The 21828-nt window shown below is 40.4% G+C and overlaps 2 protein-coding genes across 2 annotated transcripts in view; both read left to right on the forward strand.

The window, feature by feature from the left end:
* adam19b (ADAM metallopeptidase domain 19b) overlaps positions 1 to 10323 on the forward strand; it is a 31012-nt gene extending 20689 nt beyond the window's left edge. The window contains exons 12-23 of the mRNA XM_080416470.1: positions 225 to 402; positions 1752 to 1841; positions 2605 to 2800; positions 3940 to 4048; positions 4502 to 4715; positions 4948 to 5025; positions 5268 to 5376; positions 5833 to 5962; positions 6105 to 6219; positions 6363 to 6719; positions 7216 to 7310; positions 8202 to 10323. Coding sequence (XP_080272596.1) covers positions 225 to 402; positions 1752 to 1841; positions 2605 to 2800; positions 3940 to 4048; positions 4502 to 4715; positions 4948 to 5025; positions 5268 to 5376; positions 5833 to 5962; positions 6105 to 6219; positions 6363 to 6719; positions 7216 to 7310; positions 8202 to 8208 — 1678 coding nt within the window. The 3' untranslated portion in view covers positions 8209 to 10323. The remainder of the gene's footprint in view (positions 1 to 224; positions 403 to 1751; positions 1842 to 2604; positions 2801 to 3939; positions 4049 to 4501; positions 4716 to 4947; positions 5026 to 5267; positions 5377 to 5832; positions 5963 to 6104; positions 6220 to 6362; positions 6720 to 7215; positions 7311 to 8201) is intronic.
* Positions 10324 to 12376: 2053 nt separating this feature from the next.
* Positions 12377 to 21664, forward strand: LOC308075909 (uncharacterized protein). The gene is made up of 8 exons (XM_080415896.1): positions 12377 to 12440; positions 12538 to 12696; positions 14123 to 14248; positions 14761 to 14928; positions 19632 to 19742; positions 19874 to 20032; positions 20741 to 20866; positions 21304 to 21664. Exons 2-8 carry the CDS (start codon positions 12642 to 12644, stop codon positions 21522 to 21524), a joined length of 966 nt encoding a protein of 321 aa, XP_080272022.1. The 5' UTR covers positions 12377 to 12440; positions 12538 to 12641; the 3' UTR covers positions 21525 to 21664.
* The last annotated feature ends 164 nt before the right edge of the window (positions 21665 to 21828 follow it).

Here is a 21828-nt window from a genome sequence, read left to right on the forward strand (position 1 = left end):
CAAGTGCCAATAAATTGCACTTAACAGAATTACAGCGTACGGACCTTCTTTCATCTTTGTATTTCTGTCATGTATTGGTCCAGCACCTGCTTTAAACCGTATTTGGATGTGCGCAGCTACTACGTTTTGAGATGCACAAATCAACACGCATAAAACATAGGGATGGTTTATTAAATATCTCCATTAAAAATAGATGCTATGTGTGTTTTCTTCCCCTGGCCCAGCCACCCATTTCCACGTGTGTTCAACTCATGTAACCAGAGGGAGCTGAAGCGTTACCTGAGCTCTGGAGGGGGCAAATGTCTGTTTAACATGCCCAACACCAGAGCCATGTATGGGGGGCAACGTTGTGGCAATGGCTACCTGGAGGATGGAGAGGAGTGTGACTGTGGAGAGGAAGAGGTAAGGGGGTTGTGTGTGTGTGTGTGTGTGTGTGTGTGTGTGTGTGTGTGTGTGTGTGTGTGTGTGTGTGTGTGTGTGTGTGTGTGCGTGCGTGCGTGCGTGCGTGCGTGCGTGCGTGCGTGCGTGCGTGCGTGCGTGCGTGCGTGCGTGCGTGCGTGCGTGCGTGTGTGCGTGTGTGTTGAGCACAAAGATGACACATGATACATGTAGTTCACCAGTAATTACCTGTTTTTGATTAGATTACACTATATTGATTTGACAAAGAATATAAATTAAAAGTCATTGAGATGACATAATAAATTCACAGACTCCTTATGAAGTACAGAATGGCATGGCATAGATGTTACAATACAGTTAGTATCACGTAATATAACACATAAAAATGCTAAGTTTGTTAACCATTTCAACCCTATACTTCATTGACTGGAGTCCTTCAAGGGTCAATACACTGTCTCTAGGCAATTCAAAAATAAAGTCTGCACTCTGTGGCTTAAAGGGCTTCCAGTCAAAGCTTTATTTTAACTTTGACCTTTAAGCCACAGTGTGCAGACTTTATTTTTGAATTGCCTGTTGTATTGAAGGATTGATTCAGGCTCTGTAGCCAACAACTGAATTACTACTTGAGCCTTTTGCACACCTGTATTTACCTGCCCTTCAATGGATGTGCGAGCTTAAGGAAAGCTTAGGCGCTTCAAGGTCACAATAACAAGACACAGCCCAAGGCTGCCAGCTCTTCAAGCTGTCAAGGCTTTTCTGTACTTCTTCTATACTGTCTATAGACCATCCACAGATGCGCTGCCTGTAGCTGCCTGTAGGCGGCCATTGCTGCGGTGTCGCGGTGCGGAGCGTTGACACCGCAGCTATGGCTGCCTACAGGCAGCGCGTCTGTGGATTCGTCTATAGGCTCCCTCCTTTTGTCTCTCATATCATTGCTGAAAATAACTGATCTACATGCTTCACAACACGATGCTTTGTGAACTTATAGATCTGCGATAGAATCAGCCTCAGAATAGGGGCACTAGGGTTCATGTGGTTAAAGAAAACAGAAAAAAGGGAACAATGCAACTATGCAACAATGCATCCTTACATAGGCACACGTCCAGCAGTCATTTTCTGACCCTTGTTTTAAAATGAAAATTTCTAGAGATCTACGTTTCTAGAGAGTTTATAGCACTTGATTAGATGAATGTATTGTGTTTTCGTTATAAGAATGCACTAGTCACTGCGGCAACACAAACAACTCCTGATTGAATTATTGTTTTATTGTTTCCTATAGGAATGTATTAGTCCTTGCTGTAATGCAAATAACGCCTGATTAGATGAAATTATTGTTTTATTGTTTCCTATAGGAATGCACCAGTCCCTGCTGTAATGCAAACAACTGCACTCTGAAAGCTGGAGCAGAATGTGCTCATGGAGTCTGCTGTGAAAACTGCAAGGTAAGTTAATATTTGGTTTTATGTCCTAATTTCTTGCTGTTGTTCACACATGCTAATTAAGTTATTTAGATAGCATGCCTAAATTGTCAATTCTTTCTTTCTTTCTAGTTTTTTCTTCCTTTTTCTTCCTAGTTTTTGGGCGGTGAAACCGCCCCTATATGTGAGGTTTGGATATTTGCGCACCAAATCCTGCGCTGTGATTGGCCACAAATGTACCCCGCCTAACCCTGCACCGTGATTGGCCAATCACAGTCTATTCAGGACTGTGATTGGCTAGGGAAACATGACACATGTGCATAGCCCTATAAATAGGACCATAACTTTAAAAAAAACATAAATTTGTTTTTTTTAAGTTATGGTTTCTTCCATCACTTCTTCCATCACTTCTTCCATCACTGTGATGACCACTGTGACCACACCGCCCACTTCACACTGGGTGTGATTTTTTTCTTTCTTTCTTTCTTTCTTTCTTTCTTTCTTTCTTTCTTTCTTTCTTTCTTTCTTTCTCTCTCTATTTTTTTTATTTATCTCAACAGCTGTGCTGTATGTAAATATCTGTTGAATACCTCCATTAAGAATGATTAACATTACCGGTCAGTTCTTCAATATTTTACCATTTGAATTTACTGGTGACAACCAAGTATGCTTATATGTACACAAACTTATCACTCCCACATAGAAAATAGAATAAATGTTTACAAATAACATTGTAATAACAATAATTCTAACCGCTCCTCCTCCTCCCTTTTCTCAATCTATGCAGCTGAAAAGCCCAGGTGTGCTGTGCCGTGGTTCCTCAGGGTCATGTGATCTACCAGAATACTGCGATGGGAGGGCAGAGTCTTGTCCTGCTAATTTCTACCTGGTTGATGGCACTTCCTGTGCAACAGGGATGGCCTATTGCTATACAGGCATGTGTCTGACCCTGGATCAGCAGTGTCAGTCGCTCTGGGGAAGAGGTTAGTGTATGTTAACCGTTTCCCTTTAAATCCAAGACAATATTCTTTTTTAAATTAATCACATTGCTTACATTTTTTTATGTTCATAAAAAACCTAGTTTAATGCGGAATCAGGCTGTCAGTTGTCCCATAACATTAACAAAGCCAGATATAGTGGGTGATGGACCCTCACTGCCATACATTGATCTGCTCTTAAAGCCGCAATCCATGACTTATACGTCCTACCTGGGATTTGAACCCAGTCTACCGGATGAGAACCTAAAGTTCTACCACTCTTCCAAGACAGAATCCATGCTTGGTCAAAGGGGATAATGCTTTTATTAGCTTGAGGCAGTACTACTTGTCAACCAGTAGTATGTGCCCTACCGATACCAGGGTCTAAATTCTTCACCTTCTCTAACCACTGCAGAATGCAGATGTGCTAGTTTTATTGTATTCATATACTAACCTATACCTAAGTATCCCATACCATACAGATCAGTTATTAAAATGATATATTGTTCATTAGAATAAGTTCCAGATTGCTGCTTTAACCACTTTTCTCCTGGCGTCCCTATTTTGGGCATGTCATTATTAGGCTATATATATAAAACAAAGTGTGATATGACACGTTGTGAGCTTTTAGATAATGTATTTACATTTATTAAAAAAAAAAAAAAAAATAGGGTTAATATACTTGTACTGTATATCTGCACATAACTACTTAAACCCCAGCATCCATTTCTGGGGTAAACATTCGCAGAAAATAGCAAGCCCTACAAGCTAACAACACATCGCCTTGTAGATCGGCTATTTTCAGCCAAGATATTTAATGTAGAGTGAAAACAGAAAAGACACCAGTATAGAACCCTGAGGGACTCCGTTCAACCGAGTAAAGGGTTTAAGGGCCTAAGTACTGTAGCACTAAATCAAGGTATTAGGGATTGTTATTGGATGTGGTCCAGGCTCCATGCATTCACATTGTGATGCGGGGGTTTCCTGGAGCGGCTCCGAAGCCACATAGCACAGTATGGGATACCATCTGGTCTGCATCAGGTGTACATAAAGTAATTGCGTGCGTGCGTGTGTGTGTGTGTGTGTGTGTGTGTGTGTGTGTGTGTGTGTGTGTGTGTGTGTGTGTACTTTCCTGATGGTCACAGATGGCCGTCCTGCCCCTGACCTGTGTTTCGAGCGAGTAAACGAGGCTGGGGACACCTTTGGGAATTGCGGCAAAGACCTACTTGGGACGTACAGAGGCTGCAAAGAAAGGTGAAGAGCATTACATACGGTTATACTTTTTCTCTGAGCTATGGTTTAGACTTCCTTTATTTAAAACCAATCAGACAACCATCAATTCTTGGTGGATCTTCGCCAGGTCAATTCAAGTCTAAACCAGTGACCTACTGTCAACGTGCGAATACAGTAGTTAGCCCTTCAACACTTTTATTCTGACCCTTTATTCATTTCAGAATAGACAGAACAACTGGTATACATTACCCACAACAATTAATACAGTCTGTTAGTATACCAGGATACACAATAGAATCCACTATGTTCATTTAGCTTTGAGACTATACTAATGTATTCAAATTGACCCATTAGGGTCCATTTGCAGCAGGTACTAGTACTACTACTTCTGCTGTACATTACACTACTGGTGCAATAGTGTAAACCTGCTCAACATTCAGACAAACTAGAACTGCTTTGTTGTTGTTTTTCCAGGGATGCTAAATGTGGGAAGATCCAGTGTTTAAGCTCCGCCTCCAAGCCCATCGAGAACAACGCTGTTCCCATAGACACAACCGTCCGAGTGGGCAACAGGAAGATTCTGTGCAGGGGTACGCACGTCTACCGGTCTGATCAGGGTGACGAGGGACAGGGGGATACTCTGGACCCTGGCCTGGTCATGACCGGCACCAAGTGTGGAGACGACTCGGTGAGACTCGGGCCAAGAGAGACATGTGACTCGGCTTGATGTGACATCTCTCATGGAGATGCACCATACTGCCATGTAATGCTTATTGCTTACTATATACTATACTATACTCACTCTGCTTTTTATCTTCTCTTTCCCCTCTCTCTCTCTCTCTCTCTCTCTCTCTCTCTCTCTCTCTCTCTCTCTCTCTCTCTCTCTCTCTCTCTCTCTCTTTCTCACCATCATTCAACAGATCTGCTTTGGAGGAGAGTGTCGCAACGCCTCTTTTCTGAGAGCAGATGAGTGCAATGTCAAGTGTCATGGGCATGGGGTAGGTTTCTGGGCAGCAAAAAGGGGAAGGGTGGAGTCCCACCTTCAACACTCTTCTGGAGTGTTGGGGGTGGGGTGGGGCATTTGGCTGTCAGACCACTGAAAAGAGCTGGCAGCCGTGGGGTGTGTCCTGTTATTGTGACCTTGAAGCACCTCAGCGTTCCTTAAACGTCCACGAGGATGGACTCTGTGATATGCAGTGGTATAGTAAAGTGTCATAATGGTCTCCTGTCCTCTCCCCAGCTGTGCAACAACAACCACAACTGTCACTGTGACTCAGGCTGGGCCCCGCCTCTGTGTGAGCAGAGGGGAACAGGGGGAAGTATCGACAGCGGCCCTGTCATCAGCCACAGTAAGTCACCTTGCCCTCAGCTCGTTAATAATGATAATGATAATGATAATGATAATGATAATGATAATGATAATGATAATGATAATGATGATAATGATAATAATGATAATAATGATAATAATGATAATAATAATAATAATAATAATGATAATAATACTTTTTTTTTACTCAAAGACGTTTTACATGAATAGAATAAATAACAGCTTTATTTAAGCAAAAATAAATAAAAAATCTACAAAAAAATAATAATGGTAAATGAAGGTAATGGCTTTGATGTACTGTAGTTAAGCAACTGCAACTCCGGTCCTCGGGACCCCTGGTAGTACTCCCGGTTTTCTATCCAACCAGGTCTAACTAGCCCCGTTAACATCCTGGTAGGATGGAAAACCAGCAGTACCAGCCCTGAAAGTAAAGAATGATTTCACTGATACATTCTCATTTGTATTTTCACAACAGGCAATCTCCTTCCATTACTGTTCTTCCTCCCGGGGGTGGTTTTCATCATACTGGCTGCTGTTGGCCTGTGGTGCTGCTACAGGCATAAGCTCCGTCCACTGAAAACCTCTGCCCCACCTCCAATCCCAGTGTATGTAAAAGCCCTCAGCCACCTTTATGTTCTGACCTCGTATACCTTGGTTAACCACAGCGAACAAACGTTTACTACATTCTAGGTTTCCTATTTTATGAGGCCCTACGTAACGTACCTGACTGTGTGTTTTAACCTTCAGGTGTTCAGTCCCAACCGAGACCAAACCTCTCCAAGCTAACGGTCACGCCACTGACCTCGCCAACGGTCACGCTAACCCTACATTCCTGTTAAAGAGACAGGACTCAGACCGACTCGTAAGGAAGCCTGTCTTTTTACCTACTTACTACCTTCAACATAATATGGTGACATATTTAACACTTTTGCTTCAACGCTCATCTTTATAGGTCAATATGAAGAATGTGTTTCTGATCTTCTGTATTGTTGTGTTTCTTCACAGACTCAGTCCAGTCCTCGTCCAAGCCTCTCCTGTCCGCCTCGATCCAGACACGCCATTGTGCGTCCGACCATGAAGCCTCCTCCCGTACCTGTCTACGTAGCAGAGCAGAGAGCGAGACAGGCTCAGACCCAGTCCTCTCCCCAGACACCGTCCCAGCCCCGACCTGCTCCCCCAGTACCAGCCCACCTGACCAGGCCCAACGGGAGCCAGGTGCAGCCTTCTCCACCTCCCTCCATACCACCTCCTCTACCCAGCCTGAATGTCAAGCCCCATCCTTCGCCTTCGGAACCGCCTAAACTCCGACCAGAACCACCGAACAGACCTCCGCCACCTTGTCCTGTCAACAAACCCTCACCGGTAAATTTAAAAACATGACCTACGGGACAACATACACCACAGACATTTGTGGTAGTAACCGCACACTCAGGCCCAAAACATTTTGGGCAAACAAAGATCTTTAATGCGAGCAACATGTTTCGCTCCGTGCTTCATCAGTGCTTCATCAGCAGCACTAAGCAAAACACAATTGCTTGCAATAATTATTCATTGTAAACACTAAATTCTTTGAGTATGAGGTTACTACCACAGTGGCTTATCTTGTGTCTGATTATGTTCTTGCTGTTGCCAGCACCTCTTGTCTCACAATACATGCTGTGCACTGTTTTTTTATTTTCGTTTTTCCGTTTTACGAGTAACCATAGTTTAAGTTGGTACAGCTGTTAAAAATGTTGGGCCACTTGGGGCCTTCCTCTGGTCAGAATAATTAAAACAGTACCATGTGAGAAAATGTGCAGGTTCTCTCTAATGTGTTAATAGTATCCTCAATACTGATAATGTGCTTGTTGTTAAACAGGAACAGCAAAAAAAGCAGAGGCAGGTGACTACAGACTCCCTCCAGAGAGGAAAGGACTCTCTGGCCCCATCTGCTGGACAGAGTAAACCAAACAGGTAAATGATCTGCAGTCGCCTTTTTGGCCAATGTCAACCTTTATCTCATAGCTAGTTTTTTTCATGTGCTGGCTCAGCAGGAGGATAACCGCCTATAAGAGGGTTGGTCTGTGTGTGTCTGTCTGTGTGAATGCGTGTGTCCAGACACACATTCATATACAGTCTCGCAAACCATTGGACCGCAGCCCTATGCTCCATCTAGGAGCCTAAAGGAATAAGTCAGACAGTAGCCTAACTTACCTCCTCTCATTTTGTTTTCACATATGTTTTCACAAACATTTGTAATGGAAGACAATTGACTGACTGGCTGACTGACTGACTGACTGTTCTGACCTTGTATACCTTGGTTAACCACAGCGAACAAACGTTTACTGCATTCTAGGTTTCCTATTTTATGAGGCCCTACGTACCTGACTGTGTGTTTTAACCTTCAGGTGTTAACTGACTGACGTGTTTATTTACAAAAATGCCTGTACATGAACATATATTTGTACATATCTGTCACAAAAAAGCTCAAGAGCTTATTTCATTGTGGTCCTTGAGTGCAAATGTTTGTAAACTGAGTGCTATGTGTTTTTTGTTTGTTTGTGTGTGTGTGTGTGTGTGTGTGTGTGTGTGTGTGTGTGGGGGGGGGGGGGGGGCATTTTCAATGTACTAGACAACTAAAACATTAAACAAAATATGTATTCTGAAAATGGAGCCTGTTACAACTCAACTATTTGATGGTTATGTCCAGCTGCGATTCACCTAGCTCTAAAAGACATCCACATGATTTGATTTGTCAAATACAATTGTGTTTGTATGAAAGTGTTTTACAGATAGTTTGTTAGTATAAACTTTCCGCACACTTGACATTGATTTGTGTCATATTTTTCTGTCTCTTTTTTTTAGATCCTAAAGCAAGAGCTCAGGGAGAAATTGAGGACCATCACTTTTGTCACATTATTATAGACTATTATCAGACTAGTATCAACCACTGACTGAGGGAACATTGTAGTGCTGAACAACATGCAGGATGGAGTCTATATACAGGAGTTGATCTAGGCTCCGTTCTGACAGGCACAGGGTCGATAGAATGTGCCACATGTAAGCGAACATGAAATCACTCAAATCGAGGAAATAAGTTAAGTTACAATGTGCACTTTCATAATCTGTAAAAACTGAAAGAATGACCGTGCCCTGTGTGTGTGTGTGTGTGTGTGTGTGTGTGTGTGTGTGTGTGTGTGTGTGTGTGTGCGTGTGCGCGTGTGTGCACGTGTGCGTGTGTGTGCGTGTGTGCGTGTGTGCGTGTGTGTGTGTGTGTTGAAGCTAATGATTGAATTAAGCTAAGTCAAAGATCAGGTCACACATTCAGCGGAAGCAACCCACTGAATGTGCTTTAAAAAAACAGACTTGGGCTTAATCAATGTTCCAGTAAATGATATGTGAGTGAGTCTGCCTTAACCAGACATCCTGTGAATTCATTAAGATTATTGTGACATTGTTTGGACAGTGCTGAGACACTGCCACCTGTGTATTTATTATCAAAGTGAAGATAAAGCCAGATTTATAGTTGCGCGCCGGTTTTTGTGTGCCGAAAATAGCCAATAGCTTTGTAGATCGGCTATGTTTGGCGCGCGCGACACCGCTGTACGACAAACTATAAATTAAGCATAAGTGTTTACAGTGTAGTTTATGTACATGGTGTTGCTACAGGAGCATGAAGCTGTAAGGGGCTTATCTTACATTAAGAAAACCTGCCTATAGTGCTGTGCTTATGCTTCTCTGTGTTATGAAGAAATTATGCGATTTGGACTGGACTCATAGGGATTATAGATGGTCCTACACTCTTGGCAAAAAAAAAAGACTGTATGAAATTGACAAAGGTTCTATAGGTTGCTTACATATGGCCCATAAAATGTTGTTTTGTTTTTAAAGGACCTGTTTTGTTTTGCTTTTTGTTTCTTTATAAACCCAAAGAGGTTCAATACGGCTCCTAAATGTTTCAATATGGAACCATTTAAATGTTTTTAAAAATAACCTGTTCCATAAAGACCCACATGGAACAATTTCTATGTGAAAATATTTGAGAATCTTTACAAAGAATCACCTAAAAGTGTGGATCCTGAAGCAGGCTTTAGAACCTTTTGAAGTTCCATGTAGAAGCTTTTCTTTTTGTAAGAGTGTACATGCATGCTGTATGTATACGCTTCTACTTAGGATGAGGGACGTGTCTGAAATGTAGCAATAACTGTTCTGGAACATGTTTTTATATCGTGTCTTATACTGCACTTTTAATAGCTGTGCACCTTTTTCAAGGTGTCCATCAAACACCCAAAAAAAGTTCTGTATGGTTCTATAGCGTGTTTTATATAAAACAGTCCAATATGGAACCAATTTATAGGGTTATTTATGATGAATGCACCTGGTTTGTATTTATAAAACCATGCAGTTATTTACAATGCACCTAAAAAGCGAGACCCTTCAATTGGTTCCATATGAATGAATCAGGTTCCATGTAAATCATTTTTAGAGACCATTTATGAAGTGAGCTATACTTTTTTCAGATCCATACAGAACGTTTATTCTTTTCTTTTCTTTTTTTTTAATGAAGGTGAAATCGAGCTTGTATTACTTAGTTTGGTCACTGACAATCAGTGAGGCTGTCGTCTTTGTTCTGGACAAAAGCTTTTTTTATGTTTTATGGAAAGCATAAATAAGCCATGGTTTTGTTTTCCATTCATTCCGTTACATAAAAAGAGTAACACCTTAAAGTACTTTCACATTCAAATATGACCTCTGCCAGAATGCTGAACTGATTGTTGATTCTTGTTGAAAGGAAAGTTTCTTTCTTGACCTGCAATAGCAGTACTTAAATACAATGACATGCCATCGTCACAATTTCAAGGTTTTGTTGAAACAAACACAAGCTAGCAGTGTGTCTGTTTAACGGAATTTATGGAAATGCATCAGTTATAATGTTTTATCATCTAAAATAAACCTATGCAAACTCAGTGGCAGTACTCAGTGTGCCTTCAACTGGATTTCAAATAAAATGGACATTTTGTTTGGGATCTGACTGTTCTTCTTGTTTCTCGTCTGACTTTCCGACCCTCCCTCTGTTTCGCTCCACCAGTACCATGGCGTGTAGTTGATCTCTGTAGCTCAATGGCAGGGGAATGTTCTGTCATTCTTCTGTATGTGAAGAAGTTTAAAATTGGACTAATCCTCTGTGAAATTCACACCTACATCTCAAAAATAGTTCCACCACCTCAGCCTTTCCATGAATGTCAGGACAGGAGTGCCACAACGATAGGTAGATATTAGGTAGGTAGGTACAGTAGGCGATAGATAGATAAATAGACAGACAGACAGACAGATAGACAGACAGACAGACAGACAGACAGACAGACAGACAGACAGACAGACAGACAGACAGTAACCGGGTTTTCAGTGCAATATACAAAGCAGAATGTTACATTGGCATGTGTGTGGCATTTCGTCAACCCATATCATTATTGCTCAGATGCCGTGCTGTATTGGACTGTTTCTCTCTAAAGTTATTGCTACACAAATGTATCTTTTTTTAATAAGACAGATATAAAAATAAAATGTGAAATTTGCTTAGGAATTAAACTGTTTAATATAGATCCACCCATGCACAACTATGTAAAGGACTATGTACAGTAAATAAAGATCAATCAAACCCTTATAATATTTGTAAGTGGATTACACACGCCCAAATGTTTGTAATGAGGGTGCAACACTTTCACTCTATTGTATGAGACCGCTGACACACACACGAGTGTGCACGCACTCTCGATAAACAGTGTAGTGTAAAACATTACCCTTTGTTCCGACTATTCATCATTCGACTTTTAAAATAAACATGTTTACATTATTAGAATAAGAGCAGGTCAAACATTTTGTTGGCTCTAAAATTTTAATCATCCTTTTGAAGTCTATGACATGGCAGGGCAGGGCTTTTGGATCCCATCTCCTGGAATCCTGGACAGTGTAGTTTACATCCCATAGCCTGAAGACACGGTCGGTTGCAGTTAGTGCAGTATCCAACTAGGGGCAATCTGCGGGGGACAGATCTCAGCCAGGCGGCCGACCCAGGGCTGTGTAATGTTGCGTTTCCACTAATCTCTCCACTGCCCTAAACATGTAATGCTGTTATTAGTAGGAATAAACACAGAAGCACCCGGGAAGTGGACTAAGAAAGGGGAGGAGTCAATCCGAGTGCCTGTTTCTACACAAAAAAGGAGGAGGTGCCCCCAGAGGCCCATTTACCGAATGGGTTTCCAGATTGCGTTTCCACTGTAGTATCTACAGTGCTGCAGTCTCTCTGGCTGTGTCCATAATTACTCCCTACTCAGTATTATAGTGCACTACTGCAGTATATAGTGAACAGAAATCGCGCTAGGCTGTTAATTGCCGATTCTGAACGTGTCACCACAAATCAACAATGCACATGCATTTGAAGATGAAACATCCAACAGAGATGACTAAAGAGATTTCACAACAGCTATCCATTACTAGCATCACTGCGACTGACGACGGAGAAGGGAGGAGGTGAAGAGGCCGAAAGATTAGTATCTAAATTTGGCTTACAGTGCATGGTGATAACAATTTCTTGCCCCACCTTCAGCTGGCAGCGTTAACAAAACATGAGATTGCAGTGAAGGTGGCGTGCATTCATTTGCAGTTGATTTTGGAATACATCCAATTATAATGTTTTTCAACCACATAAGATATTCCCATTTCCTCAAAACAGGCACATTATATAAGGACATGCACTGGACTACTCCCGTATTCTCCACAATGATGCTGATGTGGACTCTGTGTGTCGCAGGGAGCTTCTTCTATGCAGGTAACACTCTCAGAGGCCCCAGTCAAACATTTGAATCGTTATTTTGTTCTTTTGTTTTTAAATTAACAACAACTTGCACTTTAAGTATGACTTTTAAGAATTACACTATGGAGTTCATATTTTTGGCATGTACATATGATTAATGCATATTTTCCTTGATGCAGCTGAAGCCCTTCAATGTCACACTTGCAGTGATTCCACAGATCTTCAGTGCAACACGACATCCTTGGTATCCTGTCCTGCTAATCAGCTCTGTCTATCAGCTACTCTAGAGTGTAATATCTTTCTCTTGACTATTTTGCTTCAAGTTCATAATAAGATTTCCTTCAACTATCAATTATTTAAATTGTTTGTTATTGTTGTTTTTTGTAGCAACTGTGGGTGTGAGGAATGTCCGCAAGTTGTGTGTACCAGTGGCCACCTGTTCCAAAATTGGCCAAGAGACAATTTCAGCAAACCTCGGGCTTGGAAATGGAATGGTATCATCTCTCTGTTGCAATACAGATGGCTGTAACTCTGAGACTTTGGCCGGTATGTAAAATTGTTACAACACTATGTGTACATAATTTTTAATTAGCTTAGCCTAAAAAAATTATATAATTCTATGTATAAAATGTCTTTTCATAAATTATATTTTTCCTGACATATCTTCAAACAATGTTAATTTTTAAGCAGTCTACTAAAACAACATCATTACTAGCCTGGGATGGCCAGACTAATATCACTGCGTAGATATTAGTCTGGAATCTCTGTGTGGAACCAGCATTTCCAAGGGGCGATTAAAAAAATGCCTCTGGTGATAACCCCGCCCCATATTTGCATACTGGGCCCTGATTGGTGCCCCCCAACAAATCAAATCCCAAATGTACGGGGCCAGACCAAACCGCGGGCTTCTTTTGCACTGGCAGATTTGTCTGGTTTCCAGGCTACATCATTACACCATTTATATATTTATGTTAATTTAGGCCTAGCTTTTTTTCTTTTTTTCTTTCTTTAATTTTAAAGGTATCATGACATTCACTTTTACACCACATTCAAAGTCTTTGTCCTGGTCCTTCAAAAGTGTACAAAAAGTTTTAAGTGAAAATTCCATTCCAGTGATCAATGGCAGGTGTTTTTCTCTCACATTTCTAAAGCCTTTTCAACTGCAATGAAAAAAGAAATCTTTGCCTGCGGGTGTCGCTGGTGAGGGATTTTGCCTGTCAATCATCGCCTCTGCTCCGCCCCCCCAAAGGAAAGGATAGGGGAGGGGAGGGGCGAGGAGGAGAGTGGGCGGGATTAATCGACTGTGACCTCACTGTCGAAGGGCCAAGCTCAGATTACTTTTCAGCCTAATTATTCAGAAAACCCCAGACCACAGAAAATCCACTGAATGTTCTAAGTTCAGTTTTTTTGGGTGTAATTGAGGTCATAAAACCCCAAATAAAACATTGAAAATAAAAAAAGTGAAAATGAATGTCATGATACCTTTAAAGGCTACTCCACACCAATGAAACTCCTTTCAACTCCTTGCAACATGCAACTACTTGCAACCATTATCCCCAATGGCAGTTGCAAGGAGTTTAATTGGTGTGGACTGGCCTTAAATCATTTTTTTGTCAATTTCGGGCTACATATAACTTTAGATAATTGTGTTAAACCATAGTTAGTATAAAGCAGCCTAACTGGATAAAACCAGGTTCAGAATCAACGAAGCAATGTCACACACAAATATATTCAGATGTCAGTCTTGACAATAATCTTACTTCTTTTGAAATAACTGTGTACTAATTACTCCTGATGTTAAAACACATCAGCTGTCAGGTAATCCCAGATCTAAACTTGGAATAAAATCTTAAATATATATATCTATTTTTATATTTCTTTTACCGAAATCAAAGCAAGCTAAGAAATGTTTTTACATTTGTAAAATAATTCAATGTTAAACTATATGGTTTAATTTCCTGCTTCATTTCAGCTCCTACTGTTCAACAGCAGACAGTTAACGGGCTAAAGTGTTTCACCTGTGACAACAAGACAGACCAAATATGCAGAAACACATTAGATTGTGTGGGAATAGAGGATCGATGTGTAAATGGGAGCGGTGAGTTCTAATATTGAAACATACAGTATGATTATGTTCAGGATGAGTATTTGCGAAAGGTATGTTACTACAGTATGAGCACAGTTAAGCAAAATGCATACAAATGTCTATTGGATTTTTCATTTATCATGTAACTATAGTGGTGTACAACTGGTGGGAGCTGGGAGGTAGCTACTATACTGTATACGCAGAAAGAACGAGCACCTTTACACCATAAAATCCTCGAGTGTGTACAAGTTATTGGTTCCACTTACACAAGTCAAATAACATTAACATTAACAGTCAGTTATTAACTTTAACTTTTACTGTGTAAAATGTCAGTACTTTTATAGAATGCACAGCACTCTAATAACTCTGCAGCATTGTGAGATCTTATAGTAACGATGAAGGAGATAAGACTTTGAGGAAGTGAGATTTACTGGGTAAAGGTGTTAGTTGTTGTGCATCATGTAAAGTTAGATTTTTTTTTTAAAGTGCTAATATCAAACAATGTTTTTCTTTGTAATCTGTAGTGATAACAGCGGCCAACCCAACACAAAACACGTTTGGCTGTGTTTCTACAAGCTTTTGTGGTTCTTCTGCCCGCCTGGCTGTCTTTACCTCCCTGGCCAGCTTGGCTATCTTCAAAAATGGACCAACCTGCTGTGAAGGGAACTTCTGCAACTCTGCCAGCATAACTAGTATGAGTATTTCATCTCTACGGAGCCCCTGAAGGGACATTACTAGGTAGATTGTTTTAAGGGTAGGTAAACATTTTTAAAGGGTCACTTTATTTTTAAAAGCTGGCGGTTTATGTTTTGCGGTATGGGGAAAAAAATCATATGTTGGCAGAAAAAAAGAGGAGGCTATAAAACTTTTTTTTTTAGGGGGTGACATTTTTTTTAAAGGGTAAAAAAAAAACTTGGCATGCATGCAAAGTCGTGCGCACGACTTTCAAAGTCGTGCGCAGTCCCTCTTTACAAAAATGTCATTCTCTAAAAAGATTATTTTATACACCCTTTAATAATAAAGCAACAAAAAAAAATGTTAACCCCCCAAAAAAAATCCTTCCCCTTTTAAAAAAATGTCACCCCCTAAAAAAAAATGTTTTATAGCCTCCTCTTTTTTTCTGCCAACATATGATTTTTTTTCCCCATACCACAAAACATAAACCACCAGCTTTTAAAAATAAAGTGACCCTTTAAAAATGTTTACCTACCCTTAAAACAATCTACCTAGTAATGTCCCTTCAGGGGCTCCGTAGGATTGCCCTCCCTTCAGCCCTGAAATCCCTAAATTCCCTAGCAAGATTTAAGAATGACCTCAAATCATGGCTCCATCTTAGCACTTCATAGTTCGATCCCTACCCCGGATAGCCGACTCTGCATTGGATTCTTCTCTTGGGGTACCTCTTGTCCTATATGTATTGCTCCCAACTTTTTTATAAGGATTTATTGTGTCCGCCAGGCCGAAAGGCATGGCGAGAGTATGTTTTGCACCCTGTCCGTCCGTCTGTGTGTCCGTCCGTCCGTCCGCCTGTCTGTCTGTCTGTGTACAGCTAATCTCCGGCACTGTTGGCTTGATCGCAGTGAAACTGTGCACACACACTCCCTGGATGCCAATTCAGAACCTCTGCCCCAAATTATTCCCATTGGCCTGTTATAGCGCCACCAGGAGGCCGCTTTTTGCAAAATAATATTTTGACAGTACAGTATTGTTACACAGTATCTCTATAGTCATTAAACGAAAAAAGTCTTTCAATTTGTCATATTCCTTCCTGATTGGCTAAAAATGGCTTCCAAAGTTTGCAGGAGTGCTCTGTCAAAATGCCTCAAATCATGAACGCAGCATGCAATTTCCGTGAAATTTTGCACGCACATTCCCACTATGCCGAGGAAGAAATGCCATTTTTAAATCAGCCTCATGGTGGCACTATTACAGGCCGATTCGTATTTTTACCTATAACTGCACTGATCTGTGTAACACTTTGTATGCACACTCCCTAGAGGCCAAGGAAAAACCTTTGCCCTGCATTTTTCACATCTGCCTTTTATAGTGCCACCAGGAGGCCGACTTATGTAAAACACATTTCTTTATATTAGTCCTTCCCATTTTATCCAAATTTCACGCAAATCGGTACACATGATCTCTAATAGTCATGTGATCAAGACGGATCTGTTTGATTTTTCATATTCCATCCTGATTGGCTAAGATTCACATCTAAAGTTTGCAGTAGTGGCTTGTTTTGAACAAAATGCCGCAAATCATGAACGCAGCGTCCGATTTCCGTGAAATTTTCCACAGAGATTCCCACTTGGCCCAGGAAGAAATGCCACCCTTTTCACATTGGCCTGTTATAGCGCCACCAGCAGGTCTAATTTAGCAAACCACATTTTTGGAACAAAATGCCTCAAATCATGAATGCAGTGTCCGATTGTCGTGCAAGGCCTAATAAGAAATGGCACCCTTTTCACATTGGCCTATTATAGCGCCACCAGGAGGCCACAATAATCTACCTGACCTGGCGGAGACCTGTGCTCCGAGGAGCACTTTTTCTAGTTTGTCATGGATTTGAGCCAGCCATGACACCCTGCCCCCCTGGATTCACAATTTATCTGTGCCAGATTACATTATCTGCCATATGTGTTTCTTCAAAACACACTAGGGTCATGTGATCAAGATGTATGAGTCAGACCCGATTCCAATTGGCTATGACTGGCTTCCAAAGGGCCCTGGGTAGGCAACCCGGCCTGGCGGAGACCTGTGCTCTGAGGAGCACACTTTTCTAGTTTTTATTTGTTACATGGTTGTTTGTATAGTTTGTTGCGTGTTGTTCTACAGTATGTCTCAATGTGGAAATCACAATGGAAACAAGCTTTGGCTTTTTTGTGTATAAACCACGTTGGCATTTTTCTAAATAGTGACATTGTTGTGATCTATCTATCTATAATTAAACTGCGGCAATACATACAAATCACAAAACCGGGGAGGAGAGCCAAGGGCATGCATCCACCCAATACATCCATGACACAAACGCACAGACGCATGTGTCGCATGTGATACACGTGATGCACCATAATTCAACCTTATTACAATCAAATATGTAAATCTTATATTGCTTATACTGGTCTAATGGTGCCTATTGTAGGTGTGTTTCACCTTAAATTTAAATAGTTCATCTTCATCATTTATGATTATTATGAATGATGATCGGCGCATTTTGGTGCCCCTTCTGGAACGTGGTGCCCTACGGCCTACTATACACAGTGATGTGCATCTACACGTGTGTTTAGCGGCGGTCCTGCTGGTTGACGATTGGTTGATTTGAAGCAGAGGGCACACTGGATTGGACACCAGATGCGGCACCATCTTTAATGTAGTTTGGACATTGTTTCATTTACCTCTGGATAGTAGCTTCAAAAGGTCGCTGCACAAGGTCATATTCAAATGAATGATGCACTTAACCTTATTAATTGCATTTCTTTCTCTCTCTAGAGGGTATAACGTCGGTGATGGTTAAAGCCGACACAATACCAATAGATTCCCACAACTTAACTCTGACCTGTGAGGTTACTGGGCTCTATGACTCTATCTACTGGATGAGGAATAGCACACGTCTTGACAACAACTGCTCCTCCATCAACTCAAACATGTCTTTCTGCATCATGAACAACTCACTGCACTTCAATCCGGTCACAGTATCTGAAGATGGGAACTATTTGTGTGTTGCTACCAATACTATCCACCCACATCCGAGCCCTGGGTACAGACTGCGAGTGAACTGTGAGTGAACATGTGCTGTGTTGATGCTATATGAGAATTAATTACATTGATCTGTAGGCCTATACAGCCTACTTATGAATGGGTGTATTTAAGTATCCAAGGGAAGTTTTCACAGTGAGATATGTACTAATTAGAGATGTACTAATTATGTAAGGCAGCAGCATAATTGCAACCTATACGGTACCGTCTATCACCTCTCAGTGATTTAATACTCTATTAAGTTATAGGAGAATTTCCCAGTTTACGTGTGTGCACTTTACACAAAGAGCAAAAATGATTGCCACTTCACAATGCAATATTTGACTGAAGCGTGTCTCTACAGATGGCCCTCTAGATGTGACAATCACAGGACCAGGATCAGTGGACCAGGGCACAGTGGCCTCTGTGTCACTGGTTTGTTATGCTGAATCCCGTCCAGATTGCGAGTACCAGTGGTTCTTCAACAGCCAACCATCAGCGTATGCTCATACCGCGACTATAGAAATAATTGCCACAAAACCGAATGAAGGGAACTACACATGCAAGGCAAAGAACCCTGTGACCAACATCACAATGTCCCAGAAAAAACAATTGCTTATCAGTAAGTGACCAGCCTCTGGGCCTTTTTCCCCATGTTGCACGTTAAAGGGATAGTTCGCCCCCAAAATTACTTTTTTTCTATAGATTAGTCACCCCATGGAGACTTGAATTCATGGATATTCTTTAGTTTTTGTCGCTTTCCTAAGCCAATAATTTGATGACCGGCCGCGGTTCTGGTAGGAGACACAAAGAGTCTCCTCTGTGTCTGTCTCCTCTGTGAAAAAAAAAAGTTATTGAAAAAAAAATCTTGTCCTCCTTTTCAAAGTCGTGCGCACGACTTTCAAAGTCGTGCGCACGACTTTGAAAAAAAAACACTCACTTTGGAAAAAAAAACTGACTTTGAAAAAAAAAATACTTCTTTTTTTTTTTTTTTCTAAATAAAAATTCATCCCTCTTTACAAAAATGTCATTCTCTAAAAAGATTATTTTATACACCCTTTAATAATAAAGCAACTATAAAAAAAAATGTTAACCCCCCAAAAAAAAACTTCCCCTTTTAAAAAAATGTCATCCCCTAAAAAAAAATGTTTTATAGCCTCCTCTTTTTTTCTGCCAACATATGATTTTTTTCCCCATACCACAAAACATAAACCGCCAGCTTTTAAAAATAAAGTGACCCTTTAAAAATGTTTACCTACCCTTAAAACAATCTACCTAGTAATGTCCCTTCAGGGGCTCCGTACATCTCTGATGCTTTGGCTGGTTACTTTTACACTCACATAATAGTTCATGCATATGTGTGGATGATTTAACCTCTATTTCAAATATATCCGACCTACAGTATGAGGTCACAATGTGCTGTGAGCTTGTAAATCTGTTATTTTACAAAATCTTTGAACATTTTTGAAAACTTTTGCCTCTAACAATGTTATCCCTGCCTAAAATGGGGATCCCAGGGTAAAAGACTTGAACCCTATATAGCATCCCTAATCTGAGGGGGGTACATTCGCCAAAAATAGCTGATGTACAAGCTCACAAAGCCTTGTGTTGCAACGGCGTAGTAAAGGTAGTAACTAATGCATAAATATTTTCCTTGATGCAGCTGAAGCCCTTCAATGTCACACTTGCAGTGATTCCACAGACCTTCAGTGCACCACGACATCCTTGGTATCCTGTCCTGCTAATCAGCTATGTCTATCAGCTACTCTAGAGTGTAATATATATGTCTTTCTCTTGACTATTTGCTTCAAGTTCATACTTCATAACAAGATTTCTCTAAATCAAATTTAGCATTTTTCCTTCAACTGTCAATTATTTAAATTGTGTTGTTGTTGTTTTTTGTAGCAACAGTGGGTGTGAGGAATGTCCGCAAATTGTGTGTACCAGCGGCCACCTGCTCCAAAATAGGCCAAGAGACAATTTCAGCAAACCTCGGGCTTGGAAATGGAATTGTATCATCTCTCTGTTGCAATACAGATGGCTGTAACTCTGAGACTTTGGCCGGTATGTAAAATTGTTACAACACTGTGTACCACATAATTTTTTATTAGCTTAGCCTAAACATTATATATAATTTCATGTATAAAATGTGTTTTCATAAATTATATTTTTCCTGACTTATATCTTCAAACAATTTTTAATCAGTTTACTAAAACGACATCATTACACCATTTATTTATTTATGATCATTTAACTTTAAATCGTTCCTTTTTTCTTTTTTTCTTTCTTTAATCTAAATCATATGACACAGTTTTTAGGTAAATTTGTATCCAGGGATTTAGTCCATATCTGGCTACATTTAACTTTAGATAATTGTATTAAACCATAGTTAGTATAAAGCAGCCGAACTGGCTAAAACCAGGTTCAACAAAGCAATGTCACTCACAAATATATTCGCAATGTCAATCAATAATAATAATTAAAATAATCTTACTTCTTTTGAAATAATTGTGTACTAATTACACCAGAAGTTAAGACACATCAACTGTCAGGTAATCCCAGATCTAAACTTGGAATTAAATCTTAAATATATCATGTTTAAAGTGCAGGACCACATTGGAAACAAGTGTTTTATTACGCTTTTATGTGTATATCCTGGGTTTAAGTTATATTCTGTTTGCTCTTATTTCTTTTACCAAAATCAAAGCAAGCTAAGAAAGTTTATACAATTAAATATTAAACTATATGGTTTAATTTCCTGCTTCATTTCAGTTCCTACTGTTCAACAGCAGACAGTTAACGGGCTAAAGTGTTTCACCTGTGACAAGAAGACAGACCAAATATGCAGAAACACATTAGATTGTGTGGGAATGCAGGATCGATGTGTAAATGGGAGCGGTGAGTCCTAATATTGAAACATAACATACAGTTTAGTTCAGGATGAGTATTTGTGAAGGGTATGTTGCTACAGTATGAACTCACAGTTAACTTAAGCTAAATGCATACACAAGTCTATTGGATTTTTCATTTATAATGTAACTATAGTGGTGTACAACTGTTGGGAGCTTTGTTGGAAGAGTGAGCACTGGTACACCATAAAATCCTCAAGTGTGTACAAGTAATTGGTTCCACTTACACACTTTATAGAATGCACAGCACTCTAAACGCCTGCAGCATTGTGGGATCTTTAAATATAATAAGATGAAGGAGATAAGCCTTGAGGAAGTGAGGTTTGCTGGGTAAAGGTGTAACTTGTTGTGCATCATCAACTTGTAAAGTTCGATTTTTTTTTTAAAGTGCTAATATCAAACAATGTTTTTCTTTGTAATCTCTAGTGGTAACCACGGCCAACCCAACTCAAAACACGTTTGGCTGTGTTTCTCCAAGCTTTTGTGGTTCTTCTGCCCGCCTGGCTGTCTTTACTTCCCTGGCTAGCTTGGCTAAATTCAAAAATGGACCAACCTGCTGTGAAGGGAACTTCTGCAACTCCGCCAGCATACTCAACCTGAGTATTTCATCTGTGATGCTTTGGCTGGTTACTTTTACACTCACCTAATAGTTCATAGGGCATGTGCATATGTATGGATGATTTAAACTCTTAACCTCAAACATTTTCACAAAGTATTTGTGTTGCAACGTGCTGTAAGCTTGTATATTGGCTATTATCTGAGAAGAGATTTAGTGAAGAAATTATAGATTGACAAAAATAACATAGCTGTCATTTATGGCTTTTAACTGAGTATATGGGGTTTTAAGTGGTTACACCCAGAGGCGTCTGCACACGCATATGCTTGTGTGCAGTTGTGCACACCACCATACAAATGGTCTACACATGTAATTTTACACACATCTAATACAAA

The sequence above is a fragment of the Gymnoscopelus braueri genome (genome assembly GCF_963280865.1).
Source record: "Gymnoscopelus braueri genome assembly, chromosome: 20".
NCBI classification, from domain to species: Eukaryota; Metazoa; Chordata; class Actinopteri; order Myctophiformes; family Myctophidae; genus Gymnoscopelus; species Gymnoscopelus braueri.

Bases quoted from the DNA above. Each gene is read 5' to 3' on its own strand.
- LOC308075909 (XM_080415896.1), top strand. From the start codon at position 12,642: ATGGTATCATCTCTCTGTTGCAATACAGATGGCTGTAACTCTGAGACT. The intron at 12,697-14,122 runs GTATGTAAAATT...GCTTCATTTCAG, and splicing joins TAACTCTGAGACTTTGGCCG to CTCCTACTGTTCAACAGCAG. The intron at 20,033-20,740 runs GTATGTAAAATT...GCTTCATTTCAG, and splicing joins TAACTCTGAGACTTTGGCCG to TTCCTACTGTTCAACAGCAG.